Source organism: Physeter macrocephalus, chromosome 10 (assembly GCF_002837175.3).
Source record: "Physeter macrocephalus isolate SW-GA chromosome 10, ASM283717v5, whole genome shotgun sequence".
In the NCBI taxonomy this organism is placed as follows: domain Eukaryota; kingdom Metazoa; phylum Chordata; class Mammalia; order Artiodactyla; family Physeteridae; genus Physeter; species Physeter macrocephalus.
The window spans coordinates 16935175-16960459 of record NC_041223.1 but is presented as its reverse complement, the minus strand read 5'-3'; the positions used below and the strand labels follow the sequence as shown (position 1 = coordinate 16960459).

The following is a 25285-nucleotide window of genomic DNA, read 5'->3' as shown; positions in this document are numbered from 1 at the left end:
TTACCATGCTGTCCCTGCTGGTGTTTGTTAGTGAAAACTTGCCCTTGTGCTTGACCATGCCTGCCTTCTGAAACTTGATTGAACTTCCTCAGTGACCAAGAAACTTTTGCAAAGAAAGAAAAAAAAAAACTGTAAAGTTATGATGGCTCTTCTGGATATTTTGATAGATTTTTAAAAATAAAGACGAGTGAGGTTTAAAATAGAATAAAATTGTCTTTCTCATAACTTGTGAAGAAAATGTTTTTAAAAAGCAGAGAAAGATCACCTCTTATTAAGTGGTACATTAAAAAATGAAGTTAGCATGGACTTATAAATACTCCCAAACGTAAAATAGATAGCTAGTGGGAAGCGGCCGCATAGCACAGGGAGATCAGCTCGGTGCTTTGTGACCACCTAGAGGGGTGGGATAGGGTGGGAGGGAGGGAGACGCAAGAGGGAAGAGATATGGGGACATATGTTTATGTATAACTGATTCGCTTTGTTATACAGCAGAAACTAACACACCATGGTAAAGCAATTATACTCCAATAAAGATGTTAAAAAAAAATGAAGTTAGAAAATTTCTTATGGTATCAGAAGTTAATTTGTATCCATAAAACGAATTCGCATACCTGCATTTATTTACATAATTTCCTCTCTCATGATTAATTTAATACTTACAAAGAGAAGAAATTATTGAAATAGTCTTTTTTTTTTCCTGCCAGAATTTCACCCTGTCCCAATTTCCATCTATGATAAGAATATTTATGTTTTTGGAACTAGGAAGAGAGAAAATCCCAGTAAATTAATAGATGTTATTTTTATATTCTGCCATGATTGAATTACTATTTGGTAATTACAAATGAGAAGAGCAAGAGAGAGACATTGGTTCTGATCACTAGGGCTCGTGGAGGCTGCTGGCTTACTTTGTTAAGGAGAATGGTGTGCAGCCTTCCAGGAGGGCAGTTAACAGGTAGCGTTCCCCCGAAGGAGTGAGTAGCCTGAGGAAAACTGCGCGGATTTTCTTACCATCTGCACGTACCTTCTTCTGTGGTTATCCTAACAAAGTGAGAATATTATTTAAACCTTGTACTTTATTTTGCTGGAGTATTTGATATGTTTAAAAAGTGTAAGACCATTTCCTCAGGAGGCATATGCTTGCACTTAGCCTTAATTCATACCCTTGGAGGCAGTGAATACAGCGGGGCCCTATTCTGTGTATTTTAAGAGGTTTCTTATAACAGGGCTGGTCTGTTGGCGATACTGGTGAGTAGCACTTAGAGGGTTTACAAACCACTCAGTGGGGGTGATGACATACTCAGTGTGGTTCTGGAAGCTAAATAAAACACAGGAAAGAGATATTCAATAAAATAAAGAACACACCTATGTAATTATTGCCAGAAATGAAAATTTGAAACCCTAAATTTGAATGTGGTCTAGGCACCTGAAGATTCTGTAGATAAACATAATTTCCCAGATTAAAATATCAGGAAAGAATGTCTATCTCAAGTGTCTTATTTAGATCAAATATTTTGAAAACGTTTTGACTGATCGTAGGAGAAACAGGGAGCACATGTTGAGAGAGACAGGTGCCCACAAAAGACACATTCCCTCCTTAGTGGCTCCGTTTACGGTTAGTAAGCCTGAAGAGCGCCCCATCCAGGTCGTCATCACGTATTTCCTACTAGGAGATTTTTGGCCATCTCGTAAGATGTAGACCATTACTGTGGAATTGTTTTGTGATTTAAAATGCAGATCTAAAAATAAGTTTTTCTTTTAGAAGGACTGATTTTTTAATGACAGGGAACCAATCAATTCTATCACAGTTTGAGGTTAAGAGACACCCCGCTTCTCCTGTGGATAAATTCTAATCCAAGTCTTTAGATTTTTTTTTGGTAGCCATCTGTATGGGAAGTCAGCTAATGTCTTTCAGGTCTCTGCTATACTAAATACTACACGGTCCTAGATGTTTTCACTCAGGCTATCCCATTTAATCTCCACGATAACGTTCTTAGGTATTTTCCAGGTAAAAAAACCTGAGACTCTAAAGAGGTGAGATAATTTGCCAAAGGCCACAGGGTAAGTAGGTATTCAATTCCAGATTCCAATCCCAGCTTGTCTACCTAAAACCGTGTCATCTCCCCAAAACACTTTGATAGCCACGATTCAGTGTGACATGGGCCTCTCAGGGTCAAGTACATTTGTAACGTGGCTGAGTTTTCCATTTTACCTGAAGTTAATCATACTTCCAGTGTAATCCAGGTATTTTTGGTTTATTTTTGTGTTTTGTTATTTCTCCCATTTATAGTTCCTAGCGTGATGTGCTGTATATAGCACATAATTAACGAATACTTGAATCAATCCATTTTCATGGATCTTGAGCCCCATGAAAGCTGCTTAACTTACAGGGGTCAGAGTAACCTTGGTCAGAAAAGGTACAGAGATGGAATACCTCCACCTTTTTTTCTACCTGCTAAAATCCTATAACAAAGGCCAGTACATACCGTCATCTCATTTATATAGCTTTCTCTGACCCGTTTTGTCACTGAGGCAGAATTGCTTCTTCTTCTGTGTATGACTTCGTACTTTATATATACTCTCATGTAGTGTTTTTTTTTTTTTTTAAGAATGATCATGCTAACTTCTATTTATTGTGCACTATGCCAGGCATGAAGCTAAATACAAATGTCATCTCTTTTTAATCCTCAAAACAACCCTGGGGGACAACAGACCTTAGGCATCATTATCGTATATTACAGGTGAGGAAACTGAAGCTCAGAGGGGTTAAATAACTTGCCCTCAGTCTCAGGAAGTGCATTTCAGATTTGCAGTGGGAACCCAGATCTAACCGATTCCTGAAGCCTGGGCTTTCAGTGTATTCTTTTATTTTTAATTGAGGCAAAATTTACACACAGTGAAGTACACGTATCTTAAGTGTACAGTTTGATGAGTTTGATAAGTGCATACATCTGTGTATCTGTCTCCCCATCAAGATACAGAACATTTCACTGCCCAGAAAATTCTTTCATGCCCCTTCCTTCTCTGTCAGTTCCAGCCACTCAAGATTAAGACTGCCTGTTCTTGAGCTTCACAGAAATTGAACTAGAGAATATATATATATTTTTTGTCTATCACCTTTTTCATTCAACATCATATTTTTGAATATGTATATGTATTACTGATTCACTTTGCTGTAGACTGAGACTAACACAAAGTTGTAAATCGACTATACTCCAATAAAAATTAAATAATAAAAAAATAGTTTTGAGATTCATCCATGTCATGGTATGTAATGATATCTACCATATCAATGGTCCCTTCATTTTAACTGCTGAGTAGTAGTCCATGTTATGAATAAACCACAATTTATTTATCCATTCTCCCATCGTTGGGCATTTGGCTCTTTCCTGGTTTTGGCTGTTGTGAATAAGGCTACTATAAACATTCTTGTACACAGGTGTTTTTGAGGACATATGTTTTCGTTTCCCTTGGGTAAATACCTAAGTGTGGAATTGCTGTGTCATAGAGTGGAAGCGTGTTTAACCATGTAAGGAGCTACCAGTTTTCCGAAGTGGCCGTACCAATTTACACTCTCATCAGCAATGTCTGAGAGTTCTGGTTCTCCATTTCTTCTCCAACATTTGATACTGTTGGTCTTTTTAAGTTTTATGCTACCTTTTAAAATGCTCTCTTTCCCACTTAACTGTGAGCCTTTCAAGGTCAGAAGATAGGTGCCATTTATTTCTGTGTCCAGGCTTAACTCAGTGTCTGGCACAAACCTGATGCGTGTGAAACTAATTTTGAGGATTGCAAAAGTGGTTGTCATGGTCCTTTCTACCAATGAAAATCTGTAATTCTCACCTGATGCCGTGTGGTATGCAGATGGTTTTATCTGAAAGGGCTTTGGACAGTTTCTTCAGAGGGTAGCAGCCTTTCCAAAGGGAGGTGGAGATTGGTGATCCCTGTTGAGAAAGGGAGTGACCCGTCGGGCATCTGTTGTCCTGAGTGAGGTGGCCTGGTGAGTCCCACTCTTTGCTGGGAGTCTGTGCCTCAGCACTAGGCACATGTGACATGGAAGGTCCACTTGACCATCACTGAAAGCACAAGTGTTGACTTCTGACCTGCATTCTTTTAGGACTATTGCTGCATAACAATATGACAAACTTAGCAGCTTAAAACAGCACGTACTTACAATTGCAGAGTTTCTGTGGATCAGGAGTTTGGGCATGGCTTACCTGGGCCTTCTGCTTCACAAGACTGCAATCAAGGTGTTGGCTGGGGCTTTGCTTCCAAGCTCACATGGTCACTGGCAGGATTCAGGTTCATGTGGGTTGGTGGACTGAGGGCCTCCGTTTCTTGCTAGTTTTCCACCACAGGCCACCCGTAGTTTCTTGCTATGTGGGCTTCCCTGACATGGCTGCTGGCTTCATCAAAGCCAGCAAGGGAGCAACTCCTAGCAAGATGGATGTTGGAATTTTATGCAATATAATTATGGAAATGACATCCTGTTCCCTTGGCAATATTCTGCTGGTAAAAAGCAAGTCACAGATCTTGCCCACATTCAAGGGAAGAAGATTACACAAGGACATGAATACCTTGGTGGGGATAATGGGAGGCCATCTTAGTGTGTCTGCCCCAGATGGTCAATTAAAATTCTTTATAAAAAAAGAAAAATACAGATATTATGAGGAAAATAGTTGTTTTGATCCAAAGAGGGCATGAAATTTTTTTTACTGTTCTAATGAATAGATTCAGAGGTTCCAAGATCACCCCAACAGAGAGAAACCCTGTTCTGGATAAATTATCTGCAGTTAATGTCCTGATGGATAGGAAAGCATGAAGTGATGTCTGGATAAATACTTCTCAGTGGGTTCATTCAGGGTGGATGAATTGAGTCTTTTCTATGACCTGCTACTGGACAGAGCTTCTGCTCTGAGATTTGCCATGGATTAAAGAAGGAGAGCGATTGGCAGGGTGACGCCTGTACCCCCAGTGTGGGAAGACAGACTTTTTGGCAATGAATTTGCTTATCTGGAATAGAATGATTGACTCAGATCAGACTCAGAAAAAGACTAAATTGCCATACTTTGGGGGAGATTATTTTTGATTAAAAATGTTTAAAAGTGTAAGTCACATGTATAAAGAAGAGCAGTGCAAACAAAATATTTTACTTGTTAAAAGATACCTGGAAGATGTTCAGGCTTTAACCCTTAGCTCTGGAGCGTTTAGACAGTCAAGGAAGACAGGAGAGCCTCGTCCAACCTTGACCATGTGATATTTATTCTGCCTTTCCTTGATCACTAAGGAGCTTGAGTGCCCTTAATGTTTTTCCAAATTTAAAACAAGCTCAAAAATTCATTTCCAGACTTTTGGGAAACATTATTATAATCCTTTAATTGTTTAGAAAGCTTTGGGAAACTAAAGGTCAGATAGCTAGACTTTAAAAAAAAAAAAAGTTTGTTTCAAAATTCACCTCCTCAATAAGCTGCATAACCTCCTTCCTCAAGTATAGGAATGAATCATTTTGAGATTTGCCATGGATTAAAGAAGGAGAGCGATTGGCAGGGTGACGCCTGTACCCGCAGTGTGGGAAGCCAAACTTTTTGGCAATGAATTTGCTTATCTGGAATAGAATGATTGACTCAGATCAGACGCAGAAAAAGACTAAATTGCCATACTTTGGGGGAGATTATTTTTGATTAAAAATGTTTAAAAGTGTAAGTCACATGTATAAAGAAGAGCAGTGCAAACAAAATATTTTACTTGTTAAAAGATACCTGGAAGATGTTCAGGCTTTAACCCTTAGCTCTGGAGCGTTTAGACAGTCAAGGAAGACAGGAGAGCCTCGTCCAACCTTGACCATGTGATATTTATTCTGCCTTTCCTTGATCACTAAGGAGCTTGAGTGCCCTTAATGTTTTTCCAAATTTAAAACAAGCTCAAAAATTCATTTCCAGACTTTTGGGAAACATTATTATAATCCTTTAATTGTTTAGAAAGCTTTGGGAAACTAAAGGTCAGATAGCTAGACTTTAAAAAAAAAAAAAGTTTGTTTCAAAATTCACCTCCTCAATAAGCTGCATAACCTCCTTCCTCAAGTATAGGAATGAATCATTTCAACAAAATGGAAAACAGTGTATTTATCTCTTCTAGTTAAAAAAAAAAAGACAATATTCATAGACATTTGGAAACTAGTTTTGCCACATTCTAGACACTTTACATTGAAAGCAAAAAAAAAAAAAAGCTGCTTTTGATGGATGCACATTGAAAGAGCAATTTTTATTTTAGTTACAAAATACTAATAATGGTGACAGTTATATAGGGTTTATTATGTGCTAGGTACAGTTCTACTCAGCATAGGATATATAGTATATACACACATATACACGTATATATCTATGTAAAAAAATATATATATACTGATTTAATCTTCATAACCACCTATTAAAAAAATCCACAATATACATATGCCAGCCCTACTTATTCTCTTTTACACAGTGTTCTCCTCCTGCTGGTTCTCTTATTAATGAGTGAAATAAATATTTCATTCATGCTCACTTTATATTTTCTTGAGAGTGGTGTTTTAAGTTTTTCAAAATTATGCTTTGATAAATCCTATGATGTAGGTATTATTATTATTATTCCCAGTGTACAGATGAGGCAAAAGAGGCACAAGGAAGTTGGGTAGCTTGCCTGGGGCTTCACAGCTGGTCCATGGTGGAACCAGCATTCAAACTCCAGCAGCCAGAACTAGGGAGTCTCTGCTGTTGACTGTCACACTACCCCCAGGCTTGAGGAATTTGTTTTCACACATAGGCCATGGCCACCCTTGCCAACACTAAAGAAGCAGAATCAACAAAAGACTCCAAGACAAACCAGTGCATTCCAGCGTAAGGAAAACAAACAAACCGAAGAAGCACACTCCCTCCAGCCTGGTCCCAGCCTCTGGGTTAGGACAAGCAATCTAAGAAAAAAAACCCATGCTTCACTATTTAAAAAAAATAAACACGACGATAACGGTCTAATTATGAATCTGAAGGACACCATAAAATGCTTCCCAAATGGATTAAAAAAACCACCCCCCAAAGTTTCAGGAATAAATGGAGCTCTATGAAACGTCTCAATGGGTATCTTGAAGCGTGGTCTCCAGGTTGACAAGAGGATTATAGAGCAGCCAAGGAGGGGAAAACCGTGAGGAGAGGTGAGTGTTTCCTGAAGAGCAGTGTGGCGGACTCTACACTAACACCCACCCCCACCCCAATTCCTGTTGTCCTGCCCTGAAGAGTCCTTCCGTAGAGCCCCATTCGGAAGCCAGGGATGACTTTCTGCTCGATCCATCCATAGACTCCCTGTGGATGACTTGCCTGGCATTGGGGTGTTCCTGGGCTGGAGGGGAAGCAGAGCCTTCCTCCTTTGAAGCCTACCCTATCAAAACGGCCTTGAAATGGCATTGTACCATTCCGGAACTTATCCTTGTAAAGCAGACAGCTCAGGGCCTCCTGCCCTTGTGCGGAGGACTTGATGGGGGAGACAGCGGTGAGAGTAGAGGGAGGCTCAACCTGCCGTGTGGACGTGTGGACCCTGCTGGAGCTGGCCCGACTCCTCAGGCACGTCTGCAGAGGCAGTTACTGTAATGGACAGTTAACACCATTTGTCGCTGAAATGTAGCCTCTGGGGACAGTCTAGCCAGCTGCCCCTTCAGATTACCCTGGCTTACTTTACTTAAAAAAAAAAAAAAACTATAAATAAATATGTGTGATTATACATATAAATAAATATATAAATATCGACATGCATATATACATATTTATGGTTTTTATAAATATATCTCTGTAAAACTTTACAGTTTTTACATGCACATATTTATTTATAGTTTTTACTGACAATAAAATAAAACCTTCCCATTATAAAAACAATTCAAACATCACAGAAATTTATAAAGTAAGTAGGTAAAAGTCCCCTAAAATCCAGTCACTCACAGATATTGCTTTATTTACTAAAAAATGAACATTAACATTTTAAACACCCTTTCAGGCAAATATCTATGCATATATAGCTGTGTAATACTCATACAGTTGTATGAGAAGGCCATCAATGGTGTATATATCTATATATCTAGATAGATAGATAGATAGATAGATAGATAGATAGATAGATAGATAGATAGATAGGTAAGTAGTTTTTTTTGGCCGAGCTGAGTGGCTTGTGGGATCTTAGTTCCCTGACTAGGGATCGAACCCAGGCCACAGCAGTGAAAGCACTGACTCCTAACCACTGGACCGCCAGGGAATTCCCATGGTCAATATATGTTGATCCAAACCATCAGTGTAGTCAATAGAAGTTAGAGGAATATTGTGACTAGGCTTTCTTAAGGTAAGGAGACATCTGGGAATAGAATTATCAGAACAGCTGGTCATGTGCAGATTTTCTTAAATCTTTGAAAACTTCATGTGGACATGGAATGTGGAAGTACGAGGCAGGGCCAAGAGCGAAGCCAGGAGGAGCCCTCCAGCTCACTGGCTGGTCACTTGGGGCCCAGCAAGTGAAGAGACGGAGGGGTTGATATTCACAAGCGTTGCCTGTGGTGTTGACCCTGGAGCTGGCCCTGACAAGGTCTCGAGAGTGAGGCACACGCTGCGTGGGGCTGGGAAAAGTTTTGAATGATGACTTTTTACTCTTGTTCCTACAAGATGTGAGGAATCCTGGGATGATGGCTGGTGCTGCTTTAATTAGCAGCAAAAAGAATCAAGCACACAAGCAACTAGATTCTTTCATCTCTCTCCAGAAAGGATGGTTTTAACTGTACTCATGTTATGAATCTGTGATAAATGCCAGTGTTGTAATTAAGAAAGGACCTAAAACAAAACAGAGGCAGGACCATTGTGTTTAAAATGTTTAGAAGCAAACGTGGACAAAGACTACTGAGCTTTCCTTTGGGAAAAAGTGACAGTCCATGTAAATAAACAAATTATACCGAATCTATTAAAAACACATGTTGTGCTTGGTTAAATGCTAATCTCTTGTTTACCCTGCTGCTGCCAAGGCCTGGGGTGCATGTCCTGGATCTGAATGTATGTTTGAACTGTTATAGCACAGGAAAAGAGTCGTTTTGTTTATGTTACATTGAGGCCCCTATCCTCAGATTTATTGATTTTCAACCCAGGGATTCTACTGAAATAGATATTACTGTGTGTCCCTATATAAACGAAATCCATTTTTTTCTTCATCCATTTGTATGAAGAAATACTCATATCATAATATTCAGAACTTTGGAAGCATAAGAAATTGCCTCCGGTGCATGTAAGGTGGGAGTTGCCCAGAGAACTCTGTTCACTTTGCCAAGAATGTGCTTCTCTCTCACCAACCACTCCTGATATCTTAATTTTTAGTTACCTTTCTCATTGGATTACAGATAGTAGTTTCCCAGAAAGCCTTTGCTGAGTCCTCCAAGCCTGACTTGGTTACTTCTCTGCATTTCTCCATCCTTCCACTTGTCACACCTGGTTGTGGTTGCCTGTACCCTGTCTCTATCCCTCAACAGCGGATGATGGGTGAGGATAAGGAGCACATCACCTGGGACAGTGCCTGCCCTAGGATTTTCGTAAACATCTGTTGAATGAATGAGGATGCCCATCTTTCTCAAAGGCATTTGTCCTCTAGTGGGGATCTGCTGAGTGCTGCTAACACGTCCTATTCCCAGGGCCACCCTTGCCATGTCGCCTGCATACCCAAAATGTTGGTGTGACGTTGAAACAGTTTCTAGTCTGCTAGATACATAAGGACCAAAATGTGCAACTTTTTCATCATGTAACAAACTCCTTTCTTTATTCCCTAACAGATACTATACATGATTAAGTCTGATAACTCCTGGCGGGTAATGGATCAAAAAAAAACAAACAAACAAAATTTTTAGATAAAAGCAAACCTGTGGTCTTCAGTATAAGATCCTGGTCTTCAGGATGGGACCACTTTGAGTGGATTATAGAAATAGGACTTGGAAACACTTCAGTGAGCATTCCAAGTACAGCCCCTCTGCCACCATCTGGCCTGGAGCCCGCCACTGGCCTCTTTACTACTGAGTCTGCTTTGTAGGATCTCGAAATTAGGGGATGGACTTGGGCATTGCAAGGACGTGGAGGGCTGACGTGATTTTGAATGTATGGCTGGGGAGGAACTCACCCAGTCTATTTCAAGACCATCCTATTTCCTCCAAAAGCTCTCGCCCACGCTTTCTCTTCTCCTCTTGCAGAACTGAGAATTACAATTTGTCGAAATGTGCTTTTCTTCATAGTTACTTACACTCTCCCCACTGTGCTGTGCTGTCTAACACGTTAGTAATGAGACTGGTTTTGTCCTGGTGTTTCATTTCAGGAAAAGGTTATTCCTGAAATATCTTTGTTTGAATATCACCATGCTTGGGGAGCAGTCAGTATAATAAAGTTTTAGAAAGATGTTGCGTTAGAATAGAAATATCAGGGAGGACAAGGAGCGAGGGTGGGGTAGAAAGGTTCTGTCTCCTGATTAATGCGGTTAATATGTGGATGGTGTAGACCACAGTGTAACGGGCAACACTTGGGTGGAGAGGATAGATGTTAAAGGTAGAAAAATATTTCCCCTACCCCCGCCCCAATAGTGGAAATTCAGATAAGACACAAATGAGTGTAGCTGAGTTTTTAAAAAATAGAATTAATGAAAGAAGTTAGGTGGGGCTTGAATGGCTAAAATTTAGATGAATAAAAAGTGGTGATGAAATACTTTAGGTGAAGACCACCTTTGGCGAGGCCCGTGTCGTCTCTCACCTAGAATTTTATCTGCCTCTCGTCCGATCTTCCTATCGCTAACGTGATCCATTCCCATATTTCCCCCCATAGATTTATCTGAGTTGAAAATCTGACCATGTAATTTCTCATGCTTTCAGTCAGTTAATGAATGTCTTTGTGATACAAATGAGATTTAGTGGCAAAAAGAAATCCTGGATTTTCCAGGTATTAAATGTGTGCTCTTGGGCATTAAAAAACAAAACAAACACTTTACGTGAGGAAACAACAAAAACTATCCATTGTAAACTTGACTTAAAGGTTTTGTAGACTTAAATGTTTTAGGGAATGTGCGTGGAATTTGTTTAAAAATAGAATGAGTCTTTTCAATTGAGACAAATATCTTCCCAAGACAAATATCTTTTACATATATGTACAGCTTTGTGCGACATCGTTTACTGAACTTTAGAATGTATGTGTGGCGTAGATGAGTTTTTAAGTTCTTTCCTACTATGTCCCATGACAACATTAGTTATTTTATGTAGTAATTAAAAAATAAAATAACATTTTTAAAAACCTATGATGGGCCCCCAACCTTACTTCTTTCATGGATTTGAAAGACTTTGTAAAATCCCTGATTTTCTTAAATTACGGGTGTTATGCAGGCAGAAGAGCCGGTAGTGCGTGGTGGATCTGAGTGGCAAGAAAAATCTGCAGAGGGTTCTGGTAGTGGACTGGTCCTGCTCCGTCCGGGCCCTGCCCTTGTTTAGTTGCCCCTTCTCAGGAAAGTTTTTTGACCTCTCTGAGGGTTTGTTTCCTATCCACAAGATGAGAAAACAATATCTACCTGAAGATTGAATGGCAGAGCTATATGTAATGATTTGCCTAATGTACAATCTGTGATTGACACATAATAAATATTCATTCCTTTCCCTACTTTTCTGTACTGTACCTCAGGAAAGGATCAGGACATCCCTACCTAAAAATCCATTTTCCAATGCTTTATATTTCTATTAGCTAGTATCATCTAATTCTCTATTTCTGATTTTCATCATCACAGGTTCATTAGCGTATTCAATTTCTCCTATTATTTATAACCCTACATTATTATTTTTATAATCCTTACAAGTGATTTTTGTTCCGGTGCCTCTTTGCACTGTCATGAAGTATATTTTCTCCATTGCTGAGTGATTTCTTCAATTATTCTCAGTTTCGTATAAAAGCATTCACATACCCTCCTATGATTTATCTTTTCACAGCTCTCAAAGAGCATGATTTTTTAATTTAATCTTTGTAATGGCTTTGCTTGAGTCTGAAGTGTTCAAGGCCTCTAGACAAACCGGAATCTTGTTCTTATTGTTGCCTGGTCTATGGCTTCTCTTGTAAAACCTTAGCTACAAAATCCTTAACAAGAACTTTTCAGTTCTCCCATACTCAACTCTAACTTCAGTCCTTTGTCTTGAAATTAGACTGTCTCATCCTCATGCAGCCCCAGTTCCTACCACTTCGGTGGGCATAAATCGGGACATGTCTGCCTGGCATTCACAACAGAGAAAAATCTGTGATACTTATGTCATTTGCCTGGCATAAAGTTGTTCCTAAAAGAAAAAACACTTTTTTCGTTCACCAGCTTTCCCTTCCATTCCTATCTTTCTTTTGCAGGATTGAAGTTCAGTATATATATTGAAGTTTCAAATATATATATATATTTGAAAAAGCCATTTCATGTGTCAAATTCTGTGCTAGAAAGAGTCGTGCCCATGTTAAAATGTCTTCTTGATATCATTGATATCTCTGTTCTTGATATTACTCACACTTACATGGATGATCGAAATCTACATGATAAAGAAAGTGAATTTTGAAAGATGAGCAGTTTCATTTGCTCATCGCCATAAGGGGTCTTCAGGGAATCTGAGAATTGGAAGGAAGGTCGAGAGGTCACCATGCACCTCCTTCCATCCAGCGAAGGCATCCTGTCCTTGACGCCAGGCAGGGTCTGGTCAGCATGGCTGCAGCAATGCCTCTGGGAGGATGCTGCTCTGAGGCCCCATGCCACTTCAGACGACTCTTCAGACTGAAAGTTCTGTCTTGATGAGCAGAGGCTCCCTTTGCACCATACAATTCAGTTACTTTGGGTGGGCATGCATTCATTTGATTGATGCTTTGTGCTCTTGGGGAAAACTTTTTACTAAGAAGTATTTTCCAATAAGCAAATTGATATTAAGCAGGCTTGTGTATATTTGGAATTCCTGAGCATGAAAACCAGGAAACTAGCTGTTTGTTTTGCTGGAAAGAAGGACTCCAGTTTTCTTCCAGCAGAGCTCATGCTGGTCTTTGCTCCCAAGTTCTATATCTGTCTCCACCCTCAGACTCAGTCCTTCAGTGGTTCAGAAAAGTGAGTGACTCACTGTAACTTTGAAAGACCATTAATATTTCCAGATCGATGATGAATTCAAGGCAGCCAGACTTTTAAGAAAGACTCCTCTTGCTGGGTATAAGAAAGCACACCGCCCCAACTCATTTTGTTGAAAGGCAGGATTAAGACTTTGCTAGAAAAGAAACCAATCTACTATGTGCTAGAGAGTATTTATGACCTCCAGTATACTTTATCTTTCCGAATAATAATACAACCATGCGAATAGCCAAATTCTGCCAGGTTTTAAAAAATTACATTTCATTCATGCCCAGGTATAACCTCCCATCATAAATCCTGGAAATTGTGGAGGAAGACAGTGACAGGCCATTCTAGTGCATAATGAAAGATGCATATTCCAGTGCTAGGACTGATGTTTATGTATGTGATTACTTGGAAGAGGTTTTATTTAACACACCGTGTCTTTAAATTAGCTCTATTTTAAATATAATCATCAGAGCTACACTTTATTGTATGCATGCCAGGCAGTTTATAAATGTAATTCTAATCCCCCCAGTCCTATCAGGTAAGTTTTATTCTTCCTGCTTTTCCTGTGGGGAAACTAAAACCCAGGAACTTCAAGACCTAGCCCAAGGTCACATTCAGTAAGGGGATTGCCACCTTGGACTGATTTGCTGCAAAGCCCACATCCTTTCTCCTGCGTTCTGTACTTCAGCTCTTCTTTGGCAAAGAATATCTGATTTTTAGGCACTTATTTGTTTGTCCTTTTGTATTCTGGGGGAGGGGTGTTTATCTGTGCCTACAGAGTAACATATGGTGGTATAAGAACCCTCTTTTATCTTCCCATATTATAGTTCCATGAACCACAAAATCTCACCTAAATCCTATTAAAGCTGATACAAAATAGAACTAGAGAGACGATAGAAAAGGGAGCAATGTTGAATTTATTGAAACCTACTCTTTTTAAATAGACACCGCCAGGCTCATATGTTCGATTGCTAGTTAATTTTGGGAGGATTACTGTTCCGAATGACATCAATAATTTCTGCTGCTCTATTAAAAATCCTCTTTTACATTTGAAGACCTAATAAACAAGAAACTATGATCTCTTCCTTGTGTTACTTGAACGTTCATATGAAAGTATAATCCCAGATGGGATAGTTCTGTCTGCACTGCAACATCTGTATAAGACTGACTTCGCCATGAAATCCATTTCATCCAAATAGCATTTATGAGCAACTCTTCAAATCTCTTGTTTGTATGCATATCAATTTAGTGCAGTTTATTTGAAACACCCCGTAGAATGCTCTTTCATACTAATTTCCCTACAGCATGAAAAGAATTGGCAAGTGACAAGTAATTCTCTGTCAAACGTATGACTGTTTCATTTAGAGTATCGAGGACACAGATGCTCATTTACGAGTGGCCTCAGGCCATGGCCCAGAAACCCATCAAGCAGCAGACAGAACTAGAAACATAATTTTTTTTTTATCCATTAAAAAATATGTATGCTTTGACACCAATCTTTCAGAAGGTAGTGATCCATAACTCAGCAAGAATTATCTCATTCGTAAGATATCACCAAGGCCCGCTAATGACTTTCCCATGGTGTTTTCCTACTTAGACCTCACAGAGTTCTTCCATCTGGATTCTGGGTTCAACCTTTCTCCAGGCTCACAGTGGTGTCATTTTTGCACGCACGGTGGCCACAGGAAACTCTCCCATCTGCCCACTGTCCCACCTTGCATAGAGCCCTAAGGAAGCGTGGACTGGGGTTCCTATGAGCGTGAACCCAAGTTCAAGTCCAGCTCTGACACCTCCAGATGTGTGACCTTGGGCTCAGATCTTCCCTGTGGAAAGGGACCCTCACTCACTCTGTCCTGCTGACCTCCCAGGGTTGATGGGGGTGTAGGCTGCTGATAAGGTGCATGAGAATATTAGAGCTCCAGACACACGTAAGCTCATTTCCGACGCGCCCCGAAACCCTTGGAATCTTTGCACAAACTTCCCTTTGCTTCTGAAATGAGACTTTACCTTTGGATCTTGATTTCAAGGTCACAGGACATCCTTAATTTAGACTCACCATCCTCTTTGACCTACGCTTTCTCTTCCTTGAGTTAAGGAGCCTCTGTTGGTCCTTCTCACACCACCCTGTACTTTACTTCTTAGAAGACTCATCACAAACACAACTGAATACTTATTTTATAATCATTTGTTTAATGTCTGTCATCCATTTTTATTGCAGACTTCAGAGGGCTAGTGCTATGGACTGTTTATACACTCCTAAAATCTACATCTAGAAGCCCTACCCCTAATTTGATGGCATTTGGAGGTGGGGACTTCATGTGGTATCAGGTTTAGGTGAGCTCACGAAGCTGGGGCCCCATGATGGCATTAGTGTCCTAATTAGAAGAGGAAGAGACCAGAACTGTCTTTCTCCACCGTGTGAGGACACAGCAAGACCACAGCCGTGTGCAAGTTAGGAGGGAAACTGGACCATGATGGACCCTGATCTTGGACTTCCGGCCTCCAGACCTGTCAGACATAAGTGTTTGTTGTTTAAGCCACCCAGTCTATGGTAATTTGTTATAGCAGCCTGAACTGACTCAGACAGACAGGGATCATATCTTTTGACTCATGCGTATATCCCCGTGTACAGTTCCCGGCACAGAGGAAGCGCTTGAGAAGTATTTGATGGGTGAACTAGGGAGTATCCTGCCTGGATGTTGCTCAGAGAGCTCAGACCCCTCTCTGCTTCATCCCTGAGTAGCCCCAGACTGATCAGCCTGAGGAGCCCTGCGAGCTAACAGGCTCAGTATCTCAAAGCACGTGTGGCTCCCAGACTGGAATCTCTGGGCGAGGCAGGGAGTGTGTGGTGAGCAAAAGGGCTTCAGAGTCAGGCAGCTGCACTCAGATCCAGGAGCGCCTGCTGAAGAGCTGTATGAGGTGGTACGGGTCACTTCACCTCCCCCAGCCTCAGCGTCCTCTGCTGTAAAATGGGGATAATGGAAGTTCTGTCTCAGAGGTTGTCGTAGGAACGCAATGGGATGAGGTCTGTCGAGTGCTTAGCACAGAGCTTAGATCAGCATTGATGTGAACCATCGACGATGGTAAGGAAGGTATGGATATTTTTGGCCTTGTTTTGTTTCTCCCAGCGTAGATTCTTAGTCATCTTCGTCCTGCCCATCTTCCACTACATTTCCCACTACATTTAGGGGTGCTTCATGCAGTAAGCGTCTGTTGGAAAGTGTCCATCCTCATGGCGGCTAGGTCCTAATAGAAGAAGAAGATTATCGGGCTCGGGTTAGAGCCTTGGGGTGTGCAGCCTTGGGCTGGGGCTGCTCTGTTAATGGGTGTATTAGAGTCGCAAAGGTGGGATCAGTTGACTGTGGTAATTACTTTGGGAGGAAAATCTAATGGAGTGAAACAGAAACCTAAGTGATTCCATCTCGCTTTGATACTTTATTCCTACCTGCATATACCATATAATACAATTGCGATGAATTCCTGAGCTAATTTGGCAATAATTCATATTTATATACAGATTGTTATTATAGCAATATTGCACTGATCATTTGATTTCAAAAGTAATTTCCTTCTACAAATATACCCTCGACATCCTATAATGCATACTCAGATTTAATGGGAAAAAAAGCGAGGTATTAAAAAACAAGGCAGTGGTTTTGAGCCTGAAATACACAGAGAAAAGCATTAATTTGCTTTTAAAATTAATTAGAAACGGAAGACACTTTCTAAATCATAATTGATAACAATTTGGATTTTTTTTTCATAGTCTGGAATGCTCATTTTTATCATTTAGGCTCAAGAAAATTTTTTCAGACTATTTCTGCCTTTGTTAACTGGTTGGGTGGAACGTTCAAGATTTTTTTAAAGGTATTTTTGTAAATATATTTAAGTATTGATAGTTAACAAAACCATTTGTTTTAATTTAGTGGAAAATAATTTTATTAAAGCTTAAATAAATTTGTGCAAGCGGTTCTCCTCCATTACAGTGTCTTTGGGACTACGTTAATGATAAGAAATGGAGCTATTAGAGATGTTTACTCAATGCACAAACTCCTCATTGTTAACCATGGCTGGTGTGTGCTGACAGCTGCCTCTTAGGGAAACGTAACCCATGGTTAATGGTGGAAAGTGTGGCATTAGCATAATTTTTTGGCAAGGACCGGGCTGGGGCTGCAGTGCTGCCTTCCACCCTCCTTCATTAACAGTGTCTCATCAGAGACCCAGACTCTAGGGGGGAAATGCAGCCACATGACTGTGCTGTAGGTAACCAAAATCCTGTGTGAAATGCCCGCTTCTGAATAAAAAAAGAAAGGATTTCCATTGCTTATGATTATGATTTTAAAAGGGCCCCTGGAAGAAAGACTCTGAAGAGAATTGCTGGTGTTTGATCAAAATTGACAGTGTAGAGGCGGCTTTCTTTTTTGACACTGACACTAATGCATGTTATGGTTTTTATAAGAGGAATTCGAATTAAAACAGCTTTATCCTTCAGAGACCAATTCAGACAAAAATAGATCTGCTAATGCACGACTTAAGAGTCAAGAATAAATTACATCCCCTGAAGGGTCCATAAGTTCATTTGCGCATTGCTAAAGGTACTTAAGACAATTGGGAAAGAATTTTTGTATGTTTTGGAGGACATATCAAGCCAGTATTGGAAAGTAATAGAAAATATCAAATAGTTATTTTATAGTAATATGCATTCTTGATACGATAAACTGTTCCCCTGGCCTGAGGATTCTCTTTGATTTCCTCAATAATAAATAATATTACAAACTTGAATATGAAGGATACAATTGGGTAATATAAGATGAGGAAGTAGCTACCGCTCACTGAGGGCTTAATCTGTGCCAGGCAAGCAGATGCTAAGTGCTTTATACATGTCTTGTTTCATTTTCATAACAACCCTATTACTTAGGTGCTATTATTAATGTCCTCAGTTGCAAATGGGGAGATTAACCCTCAGGGAAATTTAGTGATATTTCCAAGGTCACTCAACCAGTAAGGGGTAGAACTGACATTTGAAGCCAGGTCTCTTTGTTCTGGCTCCTACAGTAATCCCTTGGCCACCCCTGGGCTTCTGTCTCTGTTATCAGTGATGGTCACTTCTATTAGCAGTGCCTTCCTGAACCCATTAAATGATTCCCCTGGGGCTCCTTTCGACTGCTCTTCCTCTTACATAAGAGTGACTATTGCTTCTTAAAGTACAGGGCACACTGATAACTCTATTCAGTAGTCCTTCAGCATCAGTGCTTTCGTGTCAGTGCTTCTGGCAGTTTCTTCTTTATCTGGCTGTGTCGGTCTCTGTTGGATCCACATGGGCGTGGCAGTGGGCTCCTCTGTGTAGGCCAGGTCCCCTCACCTCCGCTTCACTCCAGGCCCCCAGCCTGGAAAGACAGGTAGCTCAGTGGGCTTGGACCAGCCAGTGTCTGTGCTTCAGATTTTCTAGAGGCTTTTTCCTTTTAGATCTTTGTGGCCCCTCAAGGTGTGTGTAGGGAGCAAACATGGGTGTCTCTCAGACCGATGGAACACCCCCTATTTGTTAAGTCAAGTGGGGTCCGGAGAGGCTCTGGGCAGAGGGGGAATTATGCATTTATCTCCTTTTTTACCATGAAACAGGAGGGTCAGCAGAACAATATGTGTGAACAGGAATGTATTTGTGCAGGAACAGATATGTTCTGAAAGTGTAAGCTCAGAAAATTATTCTTCAAAAGATCTGTGGAGTCCCAGAAAGGTCTGGGCAACCCATGTGGTTTAAAGTGTAATCTCTGTGCCCAGAGCCGGCCCGGCCCCCTGGAGCAGGTACTAACTGGAACTGCCAGGGCGATCCTCCTGTGATCATCAGCGTTCTCCTTTGACGGGAAACTCATGTTGTATAATCTCTCACCAGAAATGATGGAGGTGATCTCTGATTAAGATCGGCCTGAATAAGATCTGTTACTTTTGATTTCTGGAAAATGAGATTCAGCCTGAATTAAGAACTTTAATCTGTGTTTTTTTAGCTCAGTGATTCTCAGCCTTGGCCTTGGCCTTGACATTAGAATTACCTGAAGGACTTGAGAAAATACCGATTGTCAAATGACTTGTCCCCATATAATCGAATCGGAGTAGCTAAGACTGGCGCCTGGCATCCACATTCCTTAAAAATTATTCCAGGCAGTGGAATGTGCAGTGGGGTGGAAGACCACTGAGTTGCGAGGCTGGAGAGGCAGTGAGGGGGCGGCCTTGCACTGCTGCCGCTACCCAGTACAGCTCGTACTGCTGCAGCTTACTAGGTGCTTAGTATGTACACGTATTGTTCTAGGCATTTTTCATAGAATGAGATCACCCTCATGTCCTCCTTACAGTGACCTATGAGCTTATTTCATTTCTCCAGATATGTATACGGGAAACTTTGAGGAGGTGAAGCAATTTGTTCAGAGTGAAATGACACTTCTTGGGGATATGCTCTGCTATGAAAGTGAGACTTAACCTGTTCATCTAGGTACACTATATCTGGTTTTTCATATCATTGCTCTAGTAAGTGCACAAACAGTAACTCCCATGTGCTTGGACTTAACATCTTTGCACATTCGCAAATGATCTTTCATGTTATATTAACAGCCTCGCTGGGAGGTCTCCACCAGGAAGAGCTAGGTGGGCAGGGCGAGATTTAGAATGTGTTATAATTTAGTCTGACATCACTTGCCTTCTAGGGAGGGCATTTTTAAAACCATTAAACCACGAGTCTTTTGTTGTTGGTGGTTTTGGTGTATAACTCGATCAGTTTTAACCCATGGATAGAGCCATGTAACCACCATCGCCATCAGGATATAGACCAGTGCACAGAACTCAGAGGGCTGGAGTGTTGCTTCAAATCAGTAACCACCCTGCCTCCCGCACCCACCTAAGCGGATTCCACAACCTTGACGTTCTGTAAGAGGTTTATCTCCATGCCAGCCAGAGCTAGTGATTTCTTGGCAGTTTGGAGACAGGCCCTTCTGAAAGTTTGACCGATGGTAGGAGTGGACCCATGTGGGGTGTATGCCTTTCTTTTTTTTCCTAACTTGACAAGATACTGTAATCCTTGAGCCCCAAAGGAAGGACTTGAGACATGAAGCGGAGGCTGAAATCAGAGCTCTAAAGGTGTAGGTTAGTTTCTGGAAAGAAATGAAATGGTACACCCCTCCAGGCCTCCAAAAATTACAGGGATCGGAGACTGAGGTATCAAAAGTGGACATTCGCAGGGCATTGGAGAGGGGTGGCAGGTAAGCATTTGTCCTCCGTCCTGGCCCCAGACCCTCGTCAGCCCTCCTCCGCCTTTTCTTTTCGAATTTGCATTGTCAGCTCTAAGCTCAAAGGCTCCAAGGGCTGGGGTCTGATCTCCCTTCCCCACCACTTGACATCTTCCATAGAATCCTGCCTAAGACGGTGCAGCAAGAAGCCTCTTTGATGCCTGGGAGCTCCTTTTGATAAGAGCGCTCGCTCATCCTTTGATCTCCACGGCCCACAAGTTACCAACTTCAGGTTTGAAAATCCTGACAATCTCGTTTATTTTGCACTCGGAAAGCGTAAGATCCTAGGATGAAAAGCTCTACCTAAATACCAAAAAATAACACAGTTATACCCTAGGAGAATAAAAACTTGCCGTCTCCAGCTAAAGAAATACTTTTTATTTGTGTAGCTTTTCTTTTCCCTTTTCGTGCCTCTGCTACAAGTGCGAGGCCCTTACAGCCTCTGTGTTCTAATAAACCGCAGGAACATAGCTGCGGATGGGAGCTCAGGGATCTGCTGGTGGAGGTAACAATGGGGTCTATGGCACAAGTGCCAACGCTGGTCAGCCCTGGTCCTTTCTTTGTGCAGAAAGAAATGATGTCTTAGGATGGGAGGGACGGAGGGAGGAGGGGAGGGAGGGAAGGAAGGAAGAGCTGAGAAAGCAGGGGCATTTGACCTGAGCCTGAGTGAAGGGGTTGGGAAAGAGCTTTTTCTGGTAGAGGAAAGAACCCATTCAAAAGGTCCCTAGCTGACAACAGGTTGGCGTGTTCTGGAGCAGAGGGAGGGCTGTTGTGCTGGTGTCAGGTGTGGCAGGAGGCGGGGCCTGAGTCATGCAGGGTTAGAGACCATGGTAAGGAATTGATTATTTTGTTCTTAGAGAAATAGATTTTAAGCAGAGAGGGCCAACATGGCCAGATTAATAAGGTTAAAAGATCCCTCTGGTTTCTGTGTGGTAAGGGAGAAAATTGGCGATCAGCGAAGAGAGAGGGCTCTCGCAGGTGGCCCAGAGGGGTTGGTGAGAAGTGGTCTGATTTGAGCAATATCTTGAAGGCTGAGCCAACAGGGCTTGCAAACGGGTTGGTACGGATGGGGTAAGGGAAAGGGATGGATCCAGGATGACTCTGGGCTTTGGAGCCTGTCGGGGAAGGGATGTGTTGTGTAACCTGATGAAGAAGACAGGAGAGACAGCGATTTGGGGGATGGAATAGAAGCGGATAAAGAGTTCTGTCTGGACGGTGAGGTGTGAGATGCCTGCAGACATCCAGGCATCCAAGCTGAGGTGCTAAGGAGTCAGGGGATACCCATGTCTAGAGTTTGAGGTAGCAGTCAGGCACTGAAATCATTCCTTTTAAGGAGTTCCTGGGAACTTTGGTTTATGGAAACTTTTACTATTTTAGAAACATTTAGTTGTTTGAGCTCCCTTTGATTCCTGGGATGAATACCTGGAGAACATGCTGGAGTGTGTTGGGATTTCTCGCATCCCTCCTGTGGAAGACACGTTCACACGCTGAGCAGACAGGACCCTCTGCAGCTATCCTGACTGCATGAGGGTGGAATTCATTCTGAGGATTTCTCTAGACTCAGGCAACCGTTTTTCTGAATTCTTTACCGCACGTCCTCTTTAGCAAGTCAGATATAGATCGACTTCCTATTCATGTGTGTTCCCAGTGGAGTGCAGCACAATAATTAAGAACTACAAATTGCTCATCATGTTGACATTTCAAAGGTTACTGAAAATAACCCAATCGCCAGCATTCCAGGTGTTTGTGTGTGAGTGTCTTGTACATGAAAATTGGACCCCATTTTCCCTCTGCCTTACACAGACAGCCAGAGTAGTCATTGAGCACATCGTGTGGGTGCTAAATCAGAAGACTATGAAGAAAAAGGGGTTGGATGAGGCCTCGGTATGGAAAAAAAATCTATAAGCCAAAATCCACTTATTTATTATCTTTGGATAAGTTTCCCCCCTTGAACTGTCCCTGGCTTAAACTCTGCTTCCCTTTTTTATTCCTATCTCTTAAGTTACTTTGCTCTCTCCTGAAAAAGCACCTTTCATTGACCTTATTCCCTAATCTACTGTCTTCTATAAGCCTCCTTTTGCTTTCAGTATTTCCCCCATTTTGCTCTGTTAGAAAGTCTGGTCATCTTCACTTTCCCCTAAACTCACCACATCATTGGCTCCCCTACACGATCAAACTCAAACGTGTGGCCAGCTGGTAATGTCGCTGGCGCCCAGGCTGCACAAAAGCTGGAGATGGCAACACTCCAGGTGGGCTTTTCAGATGAGCAGATGCCCGAGAGCACCTTCTGGAAAAAACCAGTCTTCCCTCCTCTCTGCCGCTTAACAGCTGTGTGACTGCCAGCAAACTACTGGATTTCTCCAGGCCTCTGTTCTCTTCTTTGTAAATAGGGGTAATTCTAACTGACCTCTGATATGTGAATTAAGTGAATAAATACCTGTAAAACACTTAGCAGAGAAGGAATTCAATAAGCTTTAGTTCCGGTCAGAATCCCCCTGAGTCTTTATTCATCAGGAAACAATAACCGCGCACTCCGAAAACACACATGCCACTAAGTGGCTATTAGGGAAGAGAATCAGGCTTCGGAAGCGAGCTAGACTGAAAAGATGAAGGGAAATTGACAATCAAGACAAAGTGGGAAACAATGCAGTGGTTCTCAAAGGGCGGTTTCAGGACCCATAGCATCAGACCATCATTTGGGAGCTTGGTAGAAATGCAAATTCTCAGAGCTACCGAATCAGAACCTCAGGGCCGGGCAGCCTGTGGTTTAGCAAGCTCTGCAGGTGATTCTGATGCACGCTGAAGTTTGAGAACCACTGGTCTAAAGTAAACTCAACAGATATTGGGTGGAGAATGATGGTGCGTGTTTCTGCATGTGTATGTCCGTGTGCATACGTACGCACATGGGTAGACTGTTTGTAACTGCTGAAACTGTTAACCAAGCCTGGTAGTAGCAGCAAAGTCCCACCAAAGTGGAGATTAATTACCCATTTTCCTTTGGGACTTTTGTCTGAATAGAAATATATCTAGAGTACTTATTTTCAATGACTTTGCACTAAATTCATTTGGGGTTTAAGACTATTAATTCATCAATGTTTTCTTCTTTTTTCCTAGGAAATTCCACTTACTTAGATGACCATGGACCCCCTCCTAGTAAGGTAAGACCTTTGCTTGTGGTATAAATCCCCTTTTCCTTTTCTCAGTACCTACCGCCTTCAGTAACCCCAACCAGAGCCCTCCGGGCCCTGAATTGTTCACAAGAAAAGAGTAGGTGGCAGATGTCAAGTTAATCTTTGACTAATAGTGGGTGGAAAAAGGAAGCACACAAAGATAGCCTAAATGGTGAGGGAGCAAGAGGCATGATTTCATCAGGAGCTGAAGCTATCCCAGGCGCTGGAGCCTCAAGGTGACCTCAGACTTTTGGTTGCTTCTCCTGTTTGCTGCCTTCTTTGCCTTTACTCTCCGTGTTGGACTGTGATGTGATGTCCGCAACCCAGCCTCCTCATGTCTTCACGCTTTGGGCTGGCCTAGCCTCTGCCCCTTTCTCCATGGCCTGCCTTACTTGGGATACTCAACGCGAGGCTCAGCCCTCTGGAACCAGCCTTCTCTGCCAGCGCCCTTGCAAGTCTGCCGTGGCCTGGCCTGTGCAATCACTTTTGTTCTTAGCAGCAATTGTGGTCTGACTTCTAAGGGTCAGAACAGTCCAGTGAAGTATTAGTGGAGCTCCCCCCCGCTGCTCTCTACTTTCTTGAGTGCAATGAAAACCAAATATCAATCTACTGAAAAATGAGGAAAAATACAGACACTCTTTGACCGCTTAAGGTGTTGCCTGCAAAGTGCAATTGTAAGTACATAGTGAAAAGATAATCAACCAGTAACCTTAGAGGTTGGAAATTTACCCTAAAGTTGGCTTTTGCATTTGTGGGATTTGAAGAAGAACTCCACCACATTTAAGACCATGAGCTTTGGAATAAGGTATTTCTGGGTTCATCTCGGGCTCTGCCACTATCAATATATGACATTAGACAAATTACTTAATATTTCAAGCCTCAATTTTTTGATGTACAAGGTGGGGTTAAAAATATGACCCATAGTACAGGACATGTAAAAAGACCGAACGCGCTGATATATGACAAGCACTCAGCACCCGGCATGTGATAAGCATTAAATAAACGGTGGATAGTGTTAACTAGATTGGAATAGCATTAAGATTATCGATGAATGGTACAGTGGTATGTGTCACAGTGGTGAATGGTTTACCACTTGGCCCACTGCATACGTATTGAGTGCCTGCGATGCTGCAGCCACTAGGAATACAAATATGAAACAAAACGAGAATAACCACAAGGTAGCCCCTACCCAGGAGAAACAAAGGAATATAGAGGATTAGGCACCATCTGAGGATAAGGACTGCATCTAGCTCATCTCAGTATCCTCACATCCTTGCATTAGCCTCGACACACAGAGAGGCACATCGTGACTGTTCATTAATTCTCACTGAACTGAACCATGGAATCCAGAGCTGGAACCTGAATCAGGTCTCCTGGCTCCCATCCCAGGTTCTTTCCACTCGGCCAGTATTCTCCAACTTTAGCTTGCACCAGGATTTCCTGGAGGCTTGTTAAAACATGGATTGCTGGGCCCAGACCCCTGAGTGTCTGATGCAGTAGGTCCAGGGTGGGACTTGAGAATTTGCATTTGTAACAAGCTCCCAAGCGATGCTGATACCAAGCTCTCTTACAACACAGATAATAGCAATACTCTTTGCTTGTTTTTTTTGTTTGTTTTTTTTTTTTGCGGTACGCGGGCCTCTCACCGTTGTGGCCTCTCCCGTTGCGGAGCACAGGCTCCGGACGCGCAGGCTCAGCGGCCGT

At 41.9% G+C, this 25285-nt stretch overlaps 1 protein-coding gene across 4 annotated transcripts in view; it reads left to right on the top strand.

Moving 5' to 3' along the window:
- UST (uronyl 2-sulfotransferase) overlaps window positions 1-25285 on the top strand; it is a 294924-nt gene that overhangs the window by 81893 nt on the left and 187746 nt on the right. For all 4 annotated transcript variants that reach the window (XM_028494338.2, XM_024122441.3, XM_028494336.2 and 1 more), the window contains exon 2: window positions 23526-23569. In XM_028494338.2, coding sequence (XP_028350139.1) covers window positions 23526-23569 — 44 coding nt within the window. The remainder of the gene's footprint in view (window positions 1-23525; window positions 23570-25285) is intronic.